Source organism: Anolis carolinensis, unplaced genomic scaffold (assembly GCF_035594765.1).
Source record: "Anolis carolinensis isolate JA03-04 unplaced genomic scaffold, rAnoCar3.1.pri scaffold_13, whole genome shotgun sequence".
Taxonomy (NCBI): Eukaryota; Metazoa; Chordata; class Lepidosauria; order Squamata; family Dactyloidae; genus Anolis; species Anolis carolinensis.
Genome location: NW_026943824.1, coordinates 18,961,682 through 18,984,866, shown reverse-complemented (window position 1 = coordinate 18,984,866; position 23,185 = coordinate 18,961,682). Strand labels below are relative to the sequence as shown.

General features: G+C 40.6%; 1 protein-coding gene across 3 annotated transcripts in view; it reads right to left on the bottom strand.

Moving 5' to 3' along the window:
• The window catches only part of abcc6 (ATP binding cassette subfamily C member 6), a 46,969-nt gene that overhangs the window by 13,534 nt on the left and 10,250 nt on the right, over nucleotides 1-23,185 (bottom strand). For all 3 annotated transcript variants that reach the window (XM_062964309.1, XM_062964307.1, XM_062964308.1), the window contains 15 exons: nucleotides 22,059-22,262; nucleotides 20,768-20,945; nucleotides 18,761-18,922; nucleotides 18,527-18,619; nucleotides 18,017-18,220; nucleotides 16,689-16,835; nucleotides 16,509-16,596; nucleotides 15,170-15,239; nucleotides 14,924-15,050; nucleotides 13,196-13,372; nucleotides 10,794-10,961; nucleotides 6,784-6,964; nucleotides 5,334-5,421; nucleotides 3,366-3,450; nucleotides 1,241-1,448 (listed from right to left, as the gene is read on the bottom strand). In XM_062964309.1, coding sequence (XP_062820379.1) covers nucleotides 1,241-1,448; nucleotides 3,366-3,450; nucleotides 5,334-5,421; nucleotides 6,784-6,964; nucleotides 10,794-10,961; nucleotides 13,196-13,372; nucleotides 14,924-15,050; nucleotides 15,170-15,239; nucleotides 16,509-16,596; nucleotides 16,689-16,835; nucleotides 18,017-18,220; nucleotides 18,527-18,619; nucleotides 18,761-18,922; nucleotides 20,768-20,945; nucleotides 22,059-22,262 — 2,180 coding nt within the window. The remainder of the gene's footprint in view (nucleotides 1-1,240; nucleotides 1,449-3,365; nucleotides 3,451-5,333; nucleotides 5,422-6,783; nucleotides 6,965-10,793; nucleotides 10,962-13,195; nucleotides 13,373-14,923; nucleotides 15,051-15,169; nucleotides 15,240-16,508; nucleotides 16,597-16,688; nucleotides 16,836-18,016; nucleotides 18,221-18,526; nucleotides 18,620-18,760; nucleotides 18,923-20,767; nucleotides 20,946-22,058; nucleotides 22,263-23,185) is intronic.

The window sequence follows — 23,185 nt, the reverse complement described above, 5'->3', positions numbered from 1 at the left end:
GCAGAAGTTCTATTCTCAAATGCCAGCTGATGAAATAACCTGCTAATATAGAAAGAAAAACATGACTTCTCCCCTGAGAAACTGATAAGGACTTTTTGGCTAATAGGCGGTTTGACCTACATACTCTCTCCTGAGAAGCTCTCTGTTGATGGAACATAAATCTCCTATCTGGCTGCTCATTAGTCTGTCCACCTGAACTTTCATTTTCATCCTCTGAGCTCAGTTCTGTGTCTGACCTTGCTTCCTTAGCAAACTGCCTTTCTGGAATGTGGCCTTTGGACAGAGACTGCTCATTCTCAGGGATTAAAATCTCTTGATTCTCCTGCTGGCTTGCAGGCCCAGAATCCCCAGTGAGATCAGGTGCAGGCACAATCAAAGGCTGAACTACAACAAAAACCTCACATTTTGGGCTGGGCTGTGGTACAGCTGGTTAGTATCCAGCTGCAATAAATCACTACTGACCAGGAGGTCATGAGTTCGAAACCAGCCCGGGTTGGATTGAGCACCTCACCATTAAATAGCCTAGCTCATTATTTACCTAAGCAACCCAAAAGACAGTTGCATCTGTCAAGTAGGAAATTTATGGACAGCTTTATGTGTGGAGGCTAATTTAACTAATTAATGTTGCCATAAAAGCATCCAGCAGTGTGTGGAAGAATGAGGAAGTACTCCATCAAGGACTCGGTGTCACAAGAGGACGATGAAGTGGCAGCCAGAATCAAGCATACCTTCATGAAGCTGGAAAATGTTAAATTGCCTCTTTTGTCTGTGTCTATATGTCGTATGTCTAATGGCATCGAATGTTTGCCATGTATATGTGCATTGTGATCCGCCCTGAGTCCCCTTCGGGTGAGAAAGGCGAAATATAAATGTCTAATAATAATAATAATAATAATAATAATAATAATAAAAACTTGGCCAAAATGCTCAATATGCTCAAATTTGAACACTGGTGGAGTTTGGGGAAAATTACTAAAAAAGCGGCTGCAGTTACTAGGTGAGAGTTCATCTCCCCGACTGCGGGATTCCAAAACATCAGTACTTTCACATGGTTGCTCTAATCCTGTTCCCCAGGAATATAAATACTGTAAATAAATAAATAAATTTCTCGCATCACTTTTTACTTGGTAACCTGGTGTATCCCTCTTCCTTCCTAAAAAATCCTCTCCACCAGAAACGAGATTGAGAGAGATTGGAAATATGAAGAGAGGAATCAGGTGAGTGAAAGGGTGGCACAAACCTTGAGCAAATCCCAAGAAAAAGAAGACGCCGACACGGAGCTCTGTATGGGGCTGGGTTCCATTGACAACAGGGTCATTAGCCCACAAGCTGAGCCAGTAGCCACGGCAAAAGGAGGCAACTTGTTGGCAAGTGAACAAAAGGACAATGTAAGCCCAGGCGAGAGATCCAGCCACTCTCAGGTAGCTCAGGTATATGGAAGTCTTGGCCTAGACCGAAGAAACATTAGAGATTAGATGGGCTAAGATAGGAACAGAAGGAGCAGAGTCAGCCTATTTATCTCCCCAGTCCTGTTTCGTTTACCGTATATGCTCAAGTATAAGCCGACCCGAATATAAGCCGAGGTACCTAATTTTACCACAAAAAAACTGGGGAAACTTATTGACCCGAGTATAAGCCGAGGGTGGAAAATGCAGCAGCTACGGGTAAATTTCAAAATGAAAATAGATCCCAATTAAATTATTTTGAGGCATCAGTAAGTTAAATTGGATATTATTGTATGTTGGTTTTATATCTGTAAGCCGCCCCGAGTCCCTCTGGGGAGATGGTAGCGGGGTACAAAAATAAAATTATTATTATTATTATTATTATTATTATTATTATTATTATTATTATTATTAAAGGTTTTTGAATATTTACCGTATTTCAAAGAAAAACAGTGAACTAGCTGTAAGTGGAAAAGTAGGGTCAACAAAAACAATATGGTATTAACAATGACATAATACAGTAGAGTCTCACTTATCCAAGCTAAACGGGCCAGCAGAAGCTTGGATAAACGAATATCTTGGATAATAAGGAGGGATTAAGAAAAAAAGCCTATTAAACATAAAATTACATTATGATTTTACAAATTAAGCACATGTTTTACAACAAATTTGACACAAAAAGCAGTTCAATACACAGTAATGTTATGTTGTAATTACTGTATTTACGAATTTAGCACCAAAATATCACGATATATTGAAAACATTGACTACAAAAATGGCTTGGATTATCCAGAAACTTGGATAAGTGAGGCTTGGATAAGTGAGACTCTACTGTAATAATAATAATAATAATAATAATAATAATAATAATAATAATAATAACAACTTAATTTGTACGCTGCCCTATCTCCCCATGGGGAGTCAGGCCAGCTGCCCACATAGTAACAGGCAAACATTCAATGACTACATAAACAATGCAGAGCTAGATATAGATCTATAATTATCTATACTAATTTCACATATGTATTTCCTCCTGAAACGTTTTGAAATCCTCTCTCTATATATGTGCATTTTCCTCCTGCAATATTTGCAAGCCCTATATATTTGTGTTTATATCTATCTAGAAATCTGTGTGTGTGTGTGTGTGTGCATTTCCCATACAATATTTGCAAGCCCTATATATCTATATTCATATATATCTATCTAGACATCTCTTTGTATATAGATAATTAAATCTGTATAGGATTTGCAAAGACTTGCAAACATGTGAGGTGAAAACTCATATATAAAAATAATGTATATAGATAGATACAAATATATAGGCACATAGGGATCTCTGTGTGTGTGTGTGCATTTCCCTCCTGCGATATTTACAAGCCTTATATATTTATGTTTATATCTATCTAGACATCTCTATGTGTGTGTGTGTGTGTGTGTGTGTGTGCATTTCCCCTACAATATTTGCAAGCCCTATATATCTATATTCATTATATCTATCTAGACATCTCTTTGTAGATAGATAATTATATATGTATAGGATTTGCAAAGACTTACAAACATGTGAGGTGAAAATTCATATATAAAATAATGTACACACACAGATACAGATATACAGGTACATGGAAATCTCTTGATATCTATATGTATATAGGATTTATTGTTATTTATTGCTATATAATTGTATTGTTTTACCTTGCTTAATAATGTGTTATTATGTTGTTATGTAATGTATGTGTTGTTTTTATGATTGGAAACCGCCCTGAGTCCCATCCGGGAGATAGGGCGGTATATAAATAAAGTTTTTTTATTATTATTATTTATTATAGGATTTGCAATAGAAGCTGGTGTCCAAAATATTTGGGGGACCAATTCTACTACTACTATTACTACTACTACTAATAATAATAATAATGATGTTACCCTTCCTGTTATTGGTCCTTTGTCTTCTTCCGCCAGTTCTGCTGTTTCCAAATCCGAGGCTTTGTAAACACTTCTCTTCTCTGACCTTGATAGAATTAAAGGAAATATATATTATAGCATTTCAAAAGAAAACATTCCTCGCAGTTATATCCTGCTGCCTGATATGCTATAGAAGGGGTTCTCGAACTGTGCTCCGCTGAGACCTCGGGGTTCCACGAGTAGGAGTGAGGGGATCCGTGCTGCTGCTGCTAATAATAATAATAACTTGATTGAAGTCAAGAATCAGAAACTCCTCAAAGCACAGCAGACAAAGAATCAGTACAAGAAAACCGCACTACAAACTAGAGCAGAACCAGTACAAGAAAACCGCACTACAAACTAGAGCTGACAGCTGGCACAACAAAACACTGCATGGAAAGTTCCTTGACAAAATTGAAGGAAAAGCTGATAAGGAGAAGACCTGGCTCTGGCTCACGAATGGGACCCTGAAGAAGGAGACAGAAGGCCTGATCCTTGCAGCCCAGGAGCAAGACATCAGGACAAAGGCAATTCAGGCCAAGATCGAAAAATCAGCTGATGACCCAAAATGCAGACTGTGCAAGGAAGCTGACGAAACCATTGATCATCTCCTCAGCTGCTGTAAGAAAATCGCACAGACAGACTACAAACAGAGGCACAACTATGTGGCCCAAATGATTCATTGGAATTTATGCCTCACGTACCACCTCCCAGCAGAAAAGAACTGGTGGGATCACAAACCTGCAAAAGTCTTGGAAAATGAGCATGCAAAGATACTGTGGGACTTCTGAATCTAGACTGACAAAGTTCTGGAACACAACACACCAGACATCACAGTTGTGGAAAAGAACAAGGTTTGGATCATTGATGTCGCCATCCCAGGTGACAGTCGCATTGACGAAAAACAACAGGAAAAACTCAGCCGCTCTCAGGACCTCAAGATTGAACTGCAAAGACTCTGGCAGAAACCAGTGCAGGTGGTCCCGGTGGTGATGGGCACACTGGGTGCCGTGCCAAAAGATCTCAGCCGGCATTTGGAAACAATAGACATTGACAAAATTACGATCTGCCAACTGCAAAAGGCCACCCTACTGGGATCTGCACGCATCATCCGAAAATACATCACACAGTCCTAGACACTTGGGAAGTGTTCGAATTGAGATTTTGTGAAACGAAATCCAGCATAACTATCTTGTTTGCTGTGTCATAATAAAATAATAATAATAATAATAATAATAATAATAATAATAATAATAATAATAATAATAATAATAATACAGTCCTAAACGCTTGGGAAGTGTTCGACTTGTGGTTTTGTGATACGAAATCCAGCATATCTATCTTGTTTGCTGTGTCATAATAATAATAATAATAATAATAATAATAATAATAATAATAATAATAATACATCACACAGTCCTAGACACTTGGGAAGTGTTCGACTTGTGATTTTGTGATACAAAATCCAGCATATCTATCTTTTTTGCTGTGTCATAATAAAATAAAATAATTATAATTATTATAATAATAACTTTATTTTTATACCCCACGTCCATCTCCCCGCAGGGACTTGGGACGGCTAACATGGGGCCAAGCCCAGATAACCACAATAAAACAGGATAAAATACATATAGAACAAAACAAGCATCATCAGCGAGAAAATTTAAATAGAATTCCCATCTCCTTATCTTTTCTCCTCCTGAAAAATGCAGGAAAATTAAAGTTTGGAGCCCTTTCAGGGGGTGCTTTGGTTGTCTTTTTTTCTGCCTGGCAGAAGGGCTTTGGACTATATGGTCTCTGGGGGTTCTGCTATTATTATTATTACTACTACTACTACTACTACTACTACTATTGCTACAAAGGCTGGATGTCCATCTGTTGGGGATGTTTTGATCCTACTTTGGGGATGAAATCTGACAGCGCTGAATAAATTGAGCTGCTAGTACTTGCCTGTCATCTTTTCCTGGGTAAGTTATATCTCTTTCGGGGAACCTCTCAGCACTTCCCGAAGCTGCGGAATCAACGAGTGTCGACATCTCTGAAGATAGAGGAAAAGACAGTGGTGAAATAATGCAGACACACAAGCAGTTTAACATTTTCAAGCTTCCGGCTTCATGAGGGTATGCTCCATTCCAGCCACAGGGGGAGCTGCCGCTTCACCGTCCACTTGTGACACCGAGTCCTTGATGGTAGTACTTCCTCATTCCTTTCTGCATGCTGCTGGAAGTTTTTTATGGTGTCGTAAATTAGTTACTGTATATACTCGAATTTAAGCCTAGTTTTTCAGCCCTTTTTTAAGACTGAAAAATCCCCCCTTGGCTTATACTCGGGTGAGGGTCCTGGTTGGCTTATATTTGGGTCAGCTTATACTCGAGAATATATGGTACATGTATTATTTTTCTCCATTATTGTTGCTACTATTACATTTATTTTACTCTATTTTTATTATTATTAATAATACATTTATTATTTCACTCTGATCTTATTATATTTATTATTTTACTCTATTTATTATTACTTGTATTATTTTCCTGTATTATTATTTATTATTATTATTACATGTATTATTTCACTCTATTGTTATTAAAAGGATACATAAGCACATTGACATTGAAGAAGATGAGAATAATGATTGGATCAGAGTTGGACAGTCTTATCTTAAATTTGAGCTTGATGTAAATATTCAAAAACATTTAACCTACTGATGCCTCAATGAATGTAATTTTATTTCTGAAATTTACCAGCCTTGGCTTATACTGGAGTCAATGTTTTCCTAGTTTTTTTGTGGTAAAATTAGGTGCCTTGGCTTATATTTGGGTCGGTTTATACTCGAGTATATACGGTATATTAGCCTCCCTACATAAAGTGGTACCTAAATTTTCTACTCGACAGATGCAACTGTCTTTTGAGCTGCTTAGGTTTTTATTGCTTTTCTGATTTTGTGCTGTATTATGTATATTATTATCTATTGTATTGTTTAATTGTGTTATGATGTGTTGTTCTATTCTATTTTGTTATATTGTATGGTTCTGGGCATGGCCCCATGTAAGCCGCCCCGAGTCCCCGTTGGGGAGATGGTGGCGGGGTATAAATAAAGTTTATTATTATTATTATTATTGAGAAAGAGGGACCTGGAAAAGCTTCTCAGCTGCAGAGCTCCTTGGACTTTTTTTATTATTATTATTAGGTCAGCACCGAGCCAGGCTATTAAATGGTTGGGAACTCAATCCAACCCGGGCTTCGATCTCATGACCTCTCGTTTAGTAGTGATTTATTGCAGCCACAGCCTGGCACACATCTGATACAGCAAGCTGGAGGATTCAGGGAGGTTTTGTTGAATATTTCAATTTTTCCAAGCTCTGATCTGATCGCAAAAGGCCAAAAAAGTCATCTGCCGTACCTTGCAAATCCTGGTCTTTTCCTCCTTCTGTGCCGTGCGATCTTAAGAAGTCTGCAAAAGCTCCGTTTCTGGCCACAAGTTCCTGCCAAGAACCTGTTTCAGAGATCTCTCCGTTCATTACCACGATGATGCGATCCATTCTGGGCAAAAGATGGACGGCATTTGTCACCAGGAGACGGGTCTGGAAAGAGAGGGAAACCAATGCTATCACTGACTAAGCTGTAGACATGTCCAAAAAATCGTTTTGAATCGCATATCGGAATTATTTCGGATTGTTCTCGCTTTTTGATACGCATTCCGAGACATTGTCTCACAGCGCAACCAGCAATGTAATTCAAACCATTGTTGGCCCATTCTCTAATTGTCTCTTAATGTTTCGTTAATTCCCCCCCCCCCCCCCAATTTTTTAAAAAATATATATTTAAAAATATTTTAAAAATTATTTTGTTTCTGCAACCTACCTTGAATGGGAGCTTATTTGCAAATTTGATGAGGTTAGCTCAAGAAATGAGGGCGGGAGAGCCTGTAAAAGTCCCCCCCCCCCCCCGGTTCCTTTTTTTTTTTTTTTTGGCGATTGCGCATGCGCGTCCGCCATTTTAGAAACATTTAGAATCATTACGAATTTTCGGAATTATCCGAAATTTTTGGGTGAAAAAAATCGGAAATACTTTCTATATCGAAGCGCCAGCGCCCCGTACTTTAGAAACGAGAATTGAAACACTTTTCCCATCGATCGGACATGCCTACTAAGCTGCATCATGGGATCTTTCATCCACACGTCTCTGACAACATCGTTAGCGGTAAAGAATGATGGGAGGGTATGTGTTCATTAACATCCATTTTGCTGTCATTTCCTATCAGGGATATGAAAATAAAATAATACGAGGGTTGAATGAAAAGTAATGCCTCCACCTTCGTTATTTGGGTTTGCAAGGGAATATTTTAATAAATCAAACGCAGAAATAATCCTTAGAACGCGCTCTTGAACGACCACTGTTCACTTTTCCACATCATCACCACACAATTGGATACATTTCTGCCAACGATGAACAAGTTTTCTGAAGCCGTCACAGAAGAAGTCGACACTCTGTTTCTGCAACCGGCGTCTCACAGTTCTCTCAACATCCGATCGCCAAGCAAAGCAATAAGGTGACCCACACGTTCTTGTGAAATGCCGATGATGCTTGGAATTTCTCTCTGAGTGATACGACAATCGTCCTGAATCAATCTGTCAACCTTTTGCTTGTCAAACTCAGTGATTGCCGTCACAGAACGTCCAACTCTTTGTTTGCTACGCAAGTCAGATGTTCCCACCTCGACATCTTTAAACAAAGTCCCAGGAAAAATTCAGCCGCTCTCAGGACCTCAAGATTGAACTGCAAAGACTCTGGCAGAAACCAGTGCAGGTGGTCCCAGTGGTGATGGGCACACTGGGTGCCGTGCCAAAAGATCTCAGCTGGCATTTGGAAACAATAGGCATTGACAACATTACGATCTGCCAACTGCAAAAGGCCACCCGACTGGGATCTGCGCGCATCATCCGAAAATACATCACACAGTCCTAGACACTTGGGAAGGGTTCGACTTGTGATTTTGTGATACTAAATCCAGCATATCTATCTTGTTTGCTGTGTCATAATATAATAATAATAATACATCACACGGTCCTAGACACTTGGGAAGTGTTCGACTTGTGGTTTTGTGATATGAAATCCAGCATATCTATCTTGTTTGCTGTGTTATAATAATAATAATAATAATAATAATAATAATAATAATAATAAAAAATAATAAAAAAGTCGAACACTTCCCAAATGTCTAGGACTGTTTGATTTATTATTATTATTATTATTATTATTATTATTATTATTATTATTATTATTATTATTATGACACAGCAAACAAGATAGATATGATGGATTTCGTATCACAAAATCACAAGTCGAACACTTCCCAAGTGTCTAGGACTGTGTGATGTATTTTCGGATGATGCGTGCAGATCCCAGTAGGGTGGCCTTTTGCAGTTGGCAGATCGTGATTTTGTCAATGTCTATTGTTTCCAAATGCCGGCTGAGATCTTTTGGCACGGCACCCAGTGTGCCCATCACCACCGGGACCACCTGCACTGGTTTCTGCCAGAGTACATGGAAATAATGGTAGTCAATAGTTTTTGATTTATTAAATACATTTATATATTACAATTATATATTTTTGTTATTTAAACTATATATATATTGTGAAATTATGGCTTTTTTTCTCAAAGTGACACACCACCCAAGTCATGCTAGGTTTTTTGGTGAATTTTGACACACCAAGCGCAAAAGGTTGCCCATCATTGTTCTAAGGTATTTCTGGTGTGCATATCTCATCATCCTTGGTCAATGGCCATGTTGGTTGGGCTTATGAGAGCTGCACCTGGAAGGTACTAAATTATATATCTTCTCCTGGTGTCATGATCTCCAATCTTTGACATCACCAGTTGGCTGACAAAGAACAGATGCCAGCCATAAAATGGGCCAGCCATAAAACCTCAATTACCCTCTGGTATGTGAGAGCCCCTATATAAATGGGCCAAAGGGAAGGTTCTGGTATTCTGTACAATAAAACTTGTTGGAATGTACCAGTGTTGTGTCTTGGTGCTTTTTCTGGTGGAAGACTGACCCACAGCACAACTGGGAGAAGAGAACCTTACAATCCATAAAACCTCAATTACCCTCTGGTATGTGAGAGCCCCTATATAAATGGGCCAAAGAGAAGGTTTTGGTATTCTGTACAATAAAACCTGTTGGAATCTACCAGCGTTGTGTCTTGGTGCTTTTTCTGGTGGAAGACTGACCCACAGCACAACTGGGAGAAGAGGACCCGACATTTTTGTACAGAATCACGTACTCGCTCTAGCTCCTGCCTACAGCAACATGGAGGGAGGAGAGAGAGAGATCCAACTCGAATATTCCCGGGGGGAAGAAGAAGCAAGCTCCGACGGAGAGAGCTAACCCGACACCTGGCATAGTGTGATGACTCATGGGCCATGTAGCCCCGTTCCTGGTACTATTGAGGCAGATGAAGAGGAAAACTTGGGTTTCCCACCGTTTCAGCCAGAAGTGGAGCCCTTGCACCTGCAAGATGTTTGCCCACCAGAAGTCAGCCAAACAAGCCTTGAGCAGAAATCTCCCCCATTTTCTCGCCGGGATTATTATAATCAAGATAGAGGCGCTCGGGAGGCGACTCGCAGGAGCGCCAGGATAGCTGCCAGACAATTAGCTGATTAAGTCTGTTTCCCTTGGGAAACTTTAAGGAGTCATGCATCTGGACACAGTATGGGTTTCGTTTCTTGTTCCCCAGGGAAAGTGTTCCTTGGCGGGAAAACAAGATCCTATATAGGTGTTTGGCCGCAAAGAAATCCTTGCGGAGTCAATTCGTCAGCTTCGGGAGTGATTTCGTGTGTAGACTACGCAACTCCAGTTCCATGTTTCCAGGACCTTGTTCTCGTCCCAGCCTTGCCTTGCTCCCCGGACCTCGCCACGGAATTCGCCACGGACCCTATTCTTGTTCCTTGCTTTTGTTGTCTTGAATCAAGCCTTGTTTGCCAAGAATCTAGTTTGCTTCCAGCCTTGTTTGTCAAGTTCCATGGACTAAAGGACCTTGTCATTTCCCCTCACTTTGCTTGACAAAGTGTGTGTTTCGGTTAATGGATTACAACTTTGGACCTTAATATCTCATATTGGACATTGTTTCCTTGGACTATATTTGACCTTTTCTGGAAGGTCTACTTCTGAACTATATTCTTCACTTGTTTTTACTGACTTTATATATTCCTTTAATAAAGATATTAGATAGATTCTGGCCTCTGCGCATGGTTATTGGTGCTCTGCAGCCTGGGTCCTGACACATAGATTATGTTATTCTTGTATATACTGCACCCAATGGTATGGATTTTAGGATTCTTTCCAAGTGATGAAACACATGGGTATCTTGGAAGAGAAAAACGAAAGAAACCGAGCATGGAATACCTTGTTTTTCAACAAACCGGTTGGTCCGAGGACGTGCTTAAAGATGTGCTGTCCAACCTGAGCGTCCACAGCAGAAAGCGGGTCGTCCAGAAGGTAAACCTCGGCCTTCGTGTAAACGGCACGGGCCAAGCTCACCCTCTGTTTCTGTCCCCCGGAAAGATTGACGCCCTGTTTTGGAGCAGAAAATGCTCTATTACTGTCATCATCATCATCATCATCATCATCATTTTCATACACAGAGTTTTAAACCAACCAAGGAAAAAGGGTTGATTTAATCAACTGAGAATTCCATATACAGTAGAGTCTCACTTATCCAACATAAACGGGCCGACAGAACGTTGGATAAGCGAATATTGTTGGATAATAAGGAGGCATTAAGGAAAAGACTATTAAATATCAAATTAGGTTATGATTTTACATAATATCATGTTACACAACAAATTTGACAGAAAAAGTAGTTCAATACGCAGTAATGCTATGCAGTAATGACTGTATTTACGAACTTGGCACCAAAATATCACGATGTATTGAAAACATTGACTACAAAAATGCGTTGGATAATCCAGAACGTTGGCTAAGCGAGTGTTGGATAAGTGAGACTCTAATGTATTTCCCTCGTTTCCTGCATTAAAAATGTTGTGGGCAATAGGAGAAATACAGTAGAGTCTCACTTATCCAAGCCTTGCTTATCCAAGCTTCTGGATTATCCAAGCCATTTTTGTAGTCAATGTTTTCAATACCTGGCAACACAGCGTTTTGCCACACCCAAATACCACTTCTCAACATAGCCGCCATTCAAATCTAAGCACTTATCATAGCGATGAATGAGCTTGGCAACTCCTTCCCTGCAAAACTCTGCCGCTTGCGTCCTCAACCAGCTGGAAACACAGCGTTTTGCCACACCCAAATACCACTTCTTAACATAGTCGCCATTCAAATCTAGGCACTTGTCATAGCGATGAATGAGCTTGGCAACTCCTTCCCCGCAAAACTCTGCCGCTTGCGTCCTCAACCAGCTGGCAACACAGTGTTTTGCCACACCCAAATACCACTTTTCAACATAGCCGCCATTCAAATCTAAGCACTTATCATAGCGATGAATGAGCTTGGCAACTCCTTCCCCGCAAAACTCTGCCGCTTGCGTCCTCAACCAGCTGGCAACACAGTGTTTTGCCACACCCAAATACCACTTCTCAACATAGTCGCCATTCAAATCTAGGCACTTATCATAGCGATGAATGAGCTTGGCAACTCCTTCCCCACCAAACTCTGCCGCTTGCGTCCTCAACCAGCTGGAAACACAGCGTTTTGCCACACCCAAATACCACTTCTCAACATAGCCGCCATTCAAATCTAAGCACTTATCATAGCGATGAATGAGCTTGGCAACTCCTTCCCCGCTAAACTCTGCCGCTTGCGTCCTCAACCAGCTGGAAACACAGCGTTTTGCCACACCCAAATACCACTTCTCAACATAGCCGCCATTCAAATCTAGGCACTTATCATAGCGATGAATGAGCTTGGCAACTCCTTCCCCGCAAAACTCTGCCGCTTGCGTCCTCAACCAGCTGGCAACACAGTGTTTTGCCACACCCAAATACCACTTCTCAACATAGTCGCCATTCAAATCTAGGCACTTATCATAGCGATGAATGAGCTTGGCAACTCCTTCCCCACCAAACTCTGCCGCTTGCGTCCTCAACCAGCTGGCAACACAGTGTTTTGCCACACCCAAATACCACTTCTCAACATAGTCGCCATTCAAATCTAGGCACTTATCATAGCGATGAATGAGCTTGGCAACTCCTTCCCCGCAAAACTCTGCCGCTTGCGTCCTCAACCAGCTGGAAACACAGCGTTTTGCCACACCCAAATACCACTTCTCAACATAGCCGCCATTCAAATCTAAGCACTTATCATAGCGATGAATGAGCTTGGCAACTCCTTCCCCGCTAAACTCTGCCGCTTGCGTCCTCAACCAGCTGGCAACACAGTGTTTTGCCACACCCAAATACCACTTCTCAACATAGTCGCCATTCAAATCTAGGCACTTATCATAGCGATGAATGAGCTTGGCAACTCCTTCCCCGCAAAACTCTGCCGCTTGCGTCCTCAACCAGCCGGTCACCCCTTCTCGCAGCTACGCATCATCAACAAGATGCTGTGTTGTTTATACTGACGTGGTGAAATAAATTGTTTAGTGAACTTTCTCTTTATCAAAACAAGTTCGAGACTGGCTCCTCAAAAGAAAACAGCCTCATACAAAGGAATAAGCAAAATACAGAAATGCAAGTTAGCTCAGATCATTTCAGGCAGGCACTTACAAAATGCCTTCTCCCAACAAACCATGATTTACAGACCCTCTCCCCACAAACAATTGTAATAATAATAATAATAATAACCTTCTCTCCTATTTCTGCCTGACTTCCATGAGGGAAGCTGTCCAGGTCCGGCTGCAGCGCACAAGCGTCCACCACCCGGTCGAACCAGTTCCTGTCCAGTTTTTGTCCAAACGTGATGTTTTCTTCGACCGAAGCATTTTGGATCCAAGATTCCTGGGGAACGAATGCTACTGTGCCCTGTGAAATGGAAGTCAAAGATACTTATCAAAAGCAACGGGAAATAAGATGTTATTCAAATAATGTTAATGGTCTTTATTCACCAAATAAAAGAAAGACGAGTACAGTAGAGTCTCACTTATCCAAGCTAAACGGGCCGGCAGAACGTTGGATAAGCAAATATCTCGGATAATAAGGAGGGATTAAGGAAAAGCCTATTCAATATCAAATTAAGTTATGATTTTACAAATTAAGCTCCAAAACATCATGTTATACAACAAATTTGGCAGAAAACGTAGTTCAATACGCAGTAATGTTATGTTGTAATTACCGTATTTACGAATTTAGCACCAAAATATCATGATATATTGAAAACATTGACTACAAAAATGCCTTGGATAATCCAGAAGCTTGGAAAAGTGAGACTCTACTGTATTTACTAAAAAAAAAAAAACCAATACAGACACGACCCATGTGTTGGGATGTGTATGGGTTACTAGAAATAGAAATAGAAATTAAATATGACCAAGCCAAGAAACATTAAAAAAACTACAAGTGGCATCTCCTTGAATTTCTGCACAACGAGACAACATAAGCAGGGCGTAAATTCTGCAAAGTTTCGGAAAGATTTGGTCATCTACTGATTTTTAGGAAATTTATTTTAAAATTCAATTAAATTTTAATTTAATATTTTTTAAAATTTAAACACATGTGATTAACCTAACTCAACTGTGCAAAATCTAGCTAGGTTATTGTGAGTTTTCCAGGCTGCCTGGCCATGTTCCAGAAGCATTCTCTCCTGACATTTCACCCACATCTATGGCAGACATCCTCAGAGGTTGTGAGGTCTGTTGGAAATGAAGAAAGTGGGGTTTATATACCTGTAGAATAATGTCCAGGGTGGGAGAAAGAACTCTTGTCTGCTGCAGGCAAGTGTGAACATTAGACATGTCCAAAAAATCATTTTGAATCTTATATCGGAATTATTTTGGATTGTTCTCGCTTTTTGATATGCATTCCGAGACATTGTCTCACAGCGCAACCAGCAATGTAATTCGAACCATTGTGGGACCATTCTCTAATTGTCTCTTAATGTTTCGTTAATTTTTCCCCCCCAAAATTTTTAAAATATATTTTAAAAAATATATTTTTTAAATATTTTGTTTCTGCAACCTACCTAGAATGGGAGCTTAGCGCAGCCTAACATGGCTGCCGCTCCCCGGCCAATCAGAAGCTTCCACAATGGACGCAAAGGTGGGGGCTAGGGTTGATGAGGATAGCTCAAGAAATGAGGGCGGGAGAGCCCTGTAAAAGCCCCCCCCCCCCCGGTTCCTTTTTTTTTGGCGATTGCGCATGCGCGTCTGCCATTTTAGAAACATTTAGAATCATTACGAATTTTCGGAAATATCCGAAATTTTTGGGTGAAAAAATTGGAAATACTTTCTATGTCGAAGCGCCAGCACCCCCTAGTTTAGAAATGAGAATTGAAACATTTTTTTCACCGATCGGACATGCCTAGTGAACATGCAAACTAGAATTCCCCAAAACTTTGCTGAAGAACAAAATATTTACCTTCAATGCTAGGGAGCCTTCGGTTTTCTGTAGCTCGCCAAGTAATGCTGAGAGCAGAGACGATTTCCCAGACCCAACCTGGCCAATCACCGCGCACAGGCTGCCTCGGGCGATGCTTAGATTGATCCTGCAAAAAAAAAAATTAGGAGAAAGCCTACATAACCCAATAAAATCTTAGCACCTGGGAAAGGGTTAACAACAGCAACAAGCAAACAAACAAACAAAGCCATGTCCATGAGGATTTACCTTTTAAGGCATGGAGGGCTTTCTCTGCTCCATGTGAATGTTCCATTTCTTATAGTGATACAGTCCTGGGCTAAAAGGCAAAATCATATGGAGAGGCACTCATAATCTACATTTTGGTGTTTTTACAATAATAATAATAATAATGGAGGCAACACCAACAAGGCCATAAACACCTGGGCCATATCTGTCATAAGATAGACTGCCGGCATCATAAACTGGACACAGGCGGAACTGGACAATCTGGACAGAAAGACAAGGAAACTCATGACCATTCATTTACTGCACCCTCGCAGTGATGTTGACTGGCTATATCTGCCTAGAAGATCAGGGGGCAGAGGACTCTTGCAAGTAAAACAAGCAGTCAAAGAAGAAGAACATGCCCTGGCAGAATATGTAAAGCAAAGTGAAGAACCTGCTTTGATTGAAGTCAAAAATCAGAAACTCCACAAAGCACAACAGACAAAAAAACCAGTACAAGAAAACCGCACTACAAACTAGAGCTGACAGCTGGCACAACAAAACACTGCATGGAAAGTTCCTTGACAAAATTGAAGGAAAAGCTGATAAGGAGAAGACCTGGCTCTGGCTCACGAATGGGACCCTGAAGAAGGAGACAGAAGGCCTGATCCTTGCAGCCCAGGAGCAAGACATCAGGACAAAGGCCATTAATAATAATAATAATAATAATAATAATAATAATAATAATAATAGAAGACCTGGCTCTGGCTCACGAATGGGACCCTGAAGAAGGAGACAGAAGGCCTGATCCTTGCAGCCCAGGAGCAAGACATCAGGACAAAGGCAATTAATAATAATAATAATAATAATAATAATAATAATAATAATAGAAGACCTGGCTGTGGCTCACGAATGGGACCCTGAAGAAGGAGACAGAAGGCCTGATCCTTGCAGCCCAGGAGCAAGACATCAGGACAAAGGCAATCAAGGCCAAGATCAAAAAATCAGCTGATGACCCAAAATGCAGACTGTGCAATGAAACAGACAAAACCATTGATCATATCCTGAGCTGCTGTAAGAAAATCGCACAGACAGACTACAAACAGAGGAACAACTATGTGGCCCAAATGATTCATTGGAACTTATGTACCACCTTCCAGTACCACCTTCCAGCAGCAAAGAACGGGTGGGATCACAAACCTGCAAAAGTATTGGAAAATGAGCATGCAAAGATACTGTGGGACTTCCGAATCCAGACTTACAAAGTTCTGGAACACAACACACCAGACATCACAGTTGTGGAAAAGAGAAAGGTTTGGATCATGGATGTCGCCATCCCAGGTGAAAAACAACAGCAAACAACAAACTCCACCATACTTACTGCCATCTAAAGAACCGGGCTCTGCATTTGTTTGATCCAGGTCTTCAAGCGAAAGAAAAGCAGCCAAGCGGTTTAGGGAAACTTTGGCCTGGAACAAAGCACACAAACACACACACACGCATGTCACACTCCGGTGACAGTTGTGCAACCCAGCCTTGGGGAAGTCAACCTGTAACTCACCTGCACCACCGAGTTAATGGAAAAGGGAAGAAACGAATGAGCTGTGTTGAGTATGTTGACCAGAGCCAGAGAGACAAAAGCTTTCTGGGCACTGAAAATGTTTCTCTCATCCGCCAGTGTGTAGACTGCAAACATGATGAACGAAATCTGTACGGGGGGAACACAAAGGGGGAAATAATACTATGTAACATGATGTCTATGTAACAATTGAGTCTCCTTGATCCCCTCAACCTAGAATCAATCTTCCCTGTGCCTCATCAGAGCACAGACTAATTAAGCACCAAAACATGTTATACAACAAATTTGGCAGAAAAAAGTAGTTCAATACGCAGTAATGCTACGTAGTAATTACTGTATTTATGAATTTAGCACCAAAATATCACGATGTATTGAAAACATTGACTACAAAAATGCGTTGGATAATCCAGAACGTTGCATAAGCGAGTGTTGGATAAGTGAGACTCTACTGTGTTCAAAAACATTTAACCTACTGATGCCTCAATTAATGTAATTCCATTGGGATCTATTTTCATTTTGAAATTTACCCATGGTTGCTGCATTTTCCACCCTCGGCTTATACTCATGTCAATAACTTTCCCCATTTTTTTGGTAAAAATTAGGTACCTCACCTTATATTACGGTCGGTTTATACTTGAGTATATACGGTAATCCAATGCATTCTAACTCACCAAACAAGGATTCCCATAAAAAGAAAACAGCCAGGCTTTGAGGCGGCAAGGCTATTCACTGCTACTCCACTTGGCCAACAAAGGATTCCCATAAGCCACAGCAACGCGTGGCCGGGCAAAGCTAGTAAATAAATAATTAGTAGGCATGTCCGATCGATTAAAAAAATGTTTCGATTCTCGTTTCTAAAGTAGGGGGCGCTGGCGCTTCGATATAGAAAGTATTTCCGATTTTTTCACCCAAAAATTTCTGATATTTCCGAAAATTCGTAATGATTCTAAATGTTTCTAAAATGGTGGATGCGCATGTACAATCACAAAAAAAAGGAACCGCCCTCATTTCTTGAGCTATCCTCATCAAATTTGCAAATAAGCTCCCATTCAAAGTAGGTTGCAGAAACAAAATAATTTTTAAAATATTTTCTAAAATATATTTTAAAAAAAATTGTTGGGGGGGGGGGAATTAACGAAACATTAAGAGACAATTCGAGAATGGGCCAACAATGGTTCGAATTACATTGCCGGTTGCGCTGTGAGACAATGCCTCGGAATGCGTCTCAAAAAGCGAGAACAATCCGAAATAATTCCGACATACGATTCAAAATGATTTTTGGACATGTCTAATAATTAGAGGAAGCTCACCAGAAATGTTGACGACTGGAAAGAAACGAGAGATGCCGAGAATAGGAACTGGGACCTGCGGAGCGCTTGCAGCTCTCGGGTTCGGACGCCCATCACTCTGCCCACAAAGGCCTCTTCCCAGCCGTGGAGCTTCAGGGTTTTGATATCGCTGAGAATGGCGCTGGTGAGTTTTGCACGGCTGTCCTTATGCGCCATCTGAGCTTCCTGAGAAATGCAACACCAGCATCATAGTTAGAAAAGAAGTTGAAAAAATTCTAAGACATCAGAAATATAGTTGTCTATCTTCCTAAGTATGGAACCCTGTGCAGACAGGAAAGCCTTAGCATTGAACAGTTGTGGTGTTAAAGTGCAAAGTATGGAACCCTGCGCAGACGGGGAAGCCTTAGGATTGGACGGTTGTGTTGTTAAAGGGCGAAGTATGGAACCCTGCGCAGACGGGGAAGCCTTAGCATTGAACGGTTGTGTTGTTAAAGTTAATTATTATGTGATCATTTGTAGGTAACGGCATACCTGGAACTGGGTCCTCTTCTTGGCAATCACAAAGTTCAGAGGCAAGAGGAATAAAAAAACCACAACCGCCATCAAAGCAGAAGGTCCCAGGAGCTAATGGAAGGCAAACAACAAAACTAAAGCAACACATAAAGCAAAGATAGGGAATATGTATTTTTTAAACATGCATGTCGTCTAAATACTCTAATCAAGAGGTCTAAAAAGTGCTAATTCTACAAGCAAGAACAATATTACCTGCCAAAGAAAGACAAAGCAGATGACAATCCGGATGGGCGCGAGCCAAGTCCCATTGAAATAGATAATGAGGTCCATTAGTTTTTGTACATCAACAGACACCAAGTTCACAATTTCACCCACCGTTGCTTCTTTCTTGGCTGCATTCGACATAACTAAGAGCTGTAGGAGAGGAAACAAGGTCAAACAAGTCATGTATTTCATGTTGTTTGGAAAACAAGATTAATCCCAAAGTATGGATGTACAAAGCACTCCTCTCTCAGCTTAGGGTCCCAATGTAAATATTGCTATTATTATTATTATTATTATTATTATTATTATTATTATTATTATTATTATTAAGACCCATAGGCACACATCAGATGTCATGGGGAAGTACTCCTCTCTCAGACTCAGCTTAGGGTTCCAATGTAAATATTGTTATTAATATTATTATTGAGACCCATTGGCACACATCAGATGTCATGGGGAAGCACTCCTCTCCCAGACTCAGCTTAGGGTCCCAGAATAAATATTTTTATTTATAATATTATTATTATTAACACCCATCAGCACATATCGGATGTCATGGGGAAGCACTCCTCTCTCAGACTCAGTTTAGGGTCCCAGAATAACTATAGTTATTAATATTAATATTATTATTGAGATCCATTGGCACATATCGGATGTCATAGGGAGGCACTCCTCTCCCAGACTCAGCTTAGGGTCCCAGAGTAGCTATTTATTTTTATATATATATATATATATATATATATATATATATATATATATATATAATTAGTAAGACCCATTGGCACACATCAGATATAATGGGGAGACACTCCTCTCCCAGACTCAGCTCAGGGTTCCAGAGGAGCTATCGTTATTCATATATATATTAATATTAATATTATTAGTAAGACCCATTGGCACACATCAGATATAATGGGGAGGCACTCCTCTCCCAGACTCAGCATAGGGTCCCAGAGTAGCTATCGTTATTAATATTATTATTATTATTATTATTATTATTATTATTATTATTATTATGACCCATAGGCACACATCAGATGTCATGGGGAAGCACTCCTCTCTCAGATTCAGCTTAGGGTCCCAGAATAACTATAGTTATTAATATTAATATTATTATTATTAAGACCCATAGCCATACATCAGATGACATGGGGAAGCACTTCTCTCCCAGACCCAGCTTAGGGTCCCAGAATAACTATAGTTATTAATATTAATATTATTATTGAGACCCATTGGTACACATCAGATGTAATGGGGAGGCACTCCTCTCCCAGACTCTGCATAGGGTCCCAGAGTAGCTATCGTTATTAATATATATATATATTAATATTATTAGTAAGGCCCATTGGTACACATCAGATATAATGGGGAGACACTCCTCTCCCAGACTCAGCTCAGGGTTCCAGAGGAGCTATCGTTATTCATATATATATTAATATTATTAGTAAGACCCATTGGCACACATCAGATATAATGGGGAAGCACTCCTCTCTCAGATTCAGCTTAGGGTCCCAGAATAACTATAGTTATTAATATTAATATTATTAATAACACCCATTGGCACACATCAGATATCATAGGGAGGCACTCCTCTCCCAGACTCAGCTTAGGGTCCCAGAATAACTATCGTTATTAATATTAATATTATTATCATCACCCATTGGCACACATCAGATGTCATGGGGAAGCACTCCTCTCTCAGAGTCAGCTTAGGGTCCCAGAATAACTATCGTTAATTATAATAGTATTATTATTAACACCCATCGGCACATATCGGATGTCATAGGGAGGCAGCCCTCTCTCAGGCTCAGCTTAGGGTCCCAGAATAACTATCGTTATTTATAATAATATTATTATCATCACCCATCGGCACACATCAGATGTCATAGGGAGGCACTCCTCTCCCAGACTCAGCTTAGGGTCCCAGAATAACTATCGGAAAGAAGAAGTGAGATGGAAAAAAATCCCGGAAAGCGATGCAAAGAGCGGGTTTACCTTTCGATAAACAAGGCCCGTAATGGCTGTTTTTAACCTCACTCCCAAAACAAGGCACATGTACATGTATTGTTGCTCAAACAACGTCTGGAGACACGCCAAGAGGAACATGGCAGCAGCATAGAAATAGCCTTTCCAGGAAGGAGCTTCCGGAGCGGAGATGAAATCTAGGAAAACACTGTAAGGAGATGGGGAAAAAAAATCATCACTTGAACAACCACAACAACAACCATCACCACAACAAACACCACCACCACCACCACATCCATCAACAGCCAGCCCTCCACGTCTATAGCTTCTGTATCCACAGATTCATTAATCACAGCTCGAATTCTACACAAGGTGTTGAACGTGCAAAGTTGTCCGTGCTCACTTTGTGGTTGCTGTGAGTTTTCCGGGCTGTCTGGCCATGTTCCAGAAGCACTCTCTCCTGACGTTTCACCCCATCTATGGCAGGCATCCTCAGAAGTTGTGAGGTTCATTGGAAACTAGGCAAATGGACTGTGTGTGTATATATCTATATTTATATACTGTACATACTCGAGTATGAGCCTAGTTTTTCAGCCCTTTTTTTAAGACTGAAAAATCCGCCCTCGGCTTATACTTGGGTGAGGGTCCTGGTCGGCTTATATTTGGGTCAGCTTATACTCGAGAATATATGGTACATTTATTATTTTTCTCTATTATTATGGGTATTATTACATTTATTATTTTTCTCTATTATTGTTGCTACTATTACATTTATTTTACTCTATTATTATTATTATTATTATTATTATTATTATTATTATTATTATTATTATTATTTGTTGGGAGGTGTTAGCTGGCCCTGATTGATTCCTGTCTGGATTTTTTTTTTTTTAGTTTTGCTTCTCATTTACTGTCCCAATTTGAGTGTTTTTTTTTTAATACTGAGAGCCAGATTTTGTTCATTTTCATGATTTCCTCCTTTCTGTTGGAATTCCAACAAAGGATTCCCCCAGGCAGGCTTTGAAGCTGCAAGGCCATTCAATGCTAATCAAGGTGGCCAATGGCAACATTCACACGTATATCAAACAGACAAGAGTTCTTTCTTTCTCCCAACCTGGAGATACATAAACCCCACTTGCCTAGTTTCCAACAGACCTCACAACCCCTGAGGATGCCTGCCATAGATGTGGGCGAAACGTCAGGAGAGAATGCTTCCGGAACCCGGAAAACTCCCAGCAACACAGTGAATCCAGCCATCAAAACGTTCGACAACACTTTGCTTGAATGCCTGGGAATCTCACCATCATAAATGTCTACATACCTTAATGTCTTTGGAATCAAAAACAAGAAGACATCGCCAGCGACTAAGCAGAGAGTTCCAAGGATAAAATAAGTCCCGAATACACTCCAGAAAGATTTCAGCAGCAGTTTGCTTTTGCTGTTTTCTGGCTGAAGCAGGAGAGCCGTTTCACGAGCCGTTTGACTCTTCCTTTTCTCTCTTTTACACGTCGCAGATTCTGAAATTCTGGCCAATAAAAAACAAAACAAAACAATGATATTTATTTGATTTTATTATCAGTATATTTATTTATGATATGGTTACACAGTCACAGTTCCAGAGCCACTTACGAAATCAAGGAAACAATTAAAAGTTAAATACCAAGAAGAAAATGAATCACAAACACAACATAAAATAGCCCACATAATTACACTTTACTACACACAAAAAGTCAACAAAAAAGAGAAATAGGCATTTATTAGTAAGCACCCCCATCTACACTGCCCTTCCCCACCAAACTCTGCCGCTTGCGTCCTCAACGCAGTGTTTTGGCGACGATGGTTGAGGAGGCAAGTGGCAGAGTTTGATGGGGAAGGAGTTGCCAAGCTCATTCATCGCTAGGATAAGTGCCTAGATTTGAATGGCGACTATGCTGAGAAGTGGTATTTGGGTGTGGCAAAACGCTGTGTTGCCGGCTGGTTGAGGACGCAAGCGGCAGAGTTTGGTGGGGGAGGAGTTGCCAAGCTCATTCATCGCTATGATAAGTGCCTAGATTTGAATGGAGACTATGTTGAGAAGTGGTATTTGGGTGTGGCAAAACGCTGTGTTGCCGGCTGGTTGAGGACGCAAGCGGCAGAGTTTGGTGGGGGAGGAGTTGCCAAGCTCATTCATCGCTATGATAAGTGCCTAGATTTGAATGGAGACTATGTTGAGAAGTGGTATTTGGGTGTGGCAAAACGCTGTGTTGCTGGCTGGTTGAGGACGCAAGCGGCAGAGTTTGGTGGGGAAGGAGTTGCCAAGAGCATTCATCGCTATGATAAGTGTCTAAATTTGAATGGCGACTATTTTGAGAAGTGGTATTTGGGTGTGGCAAAACGCTGTGTTGCCGGCTGGTTGAGGACGCAAGCGGCAGAATTTGGTGGGGGAGGAGTTGCCAAGCTCATTCATCG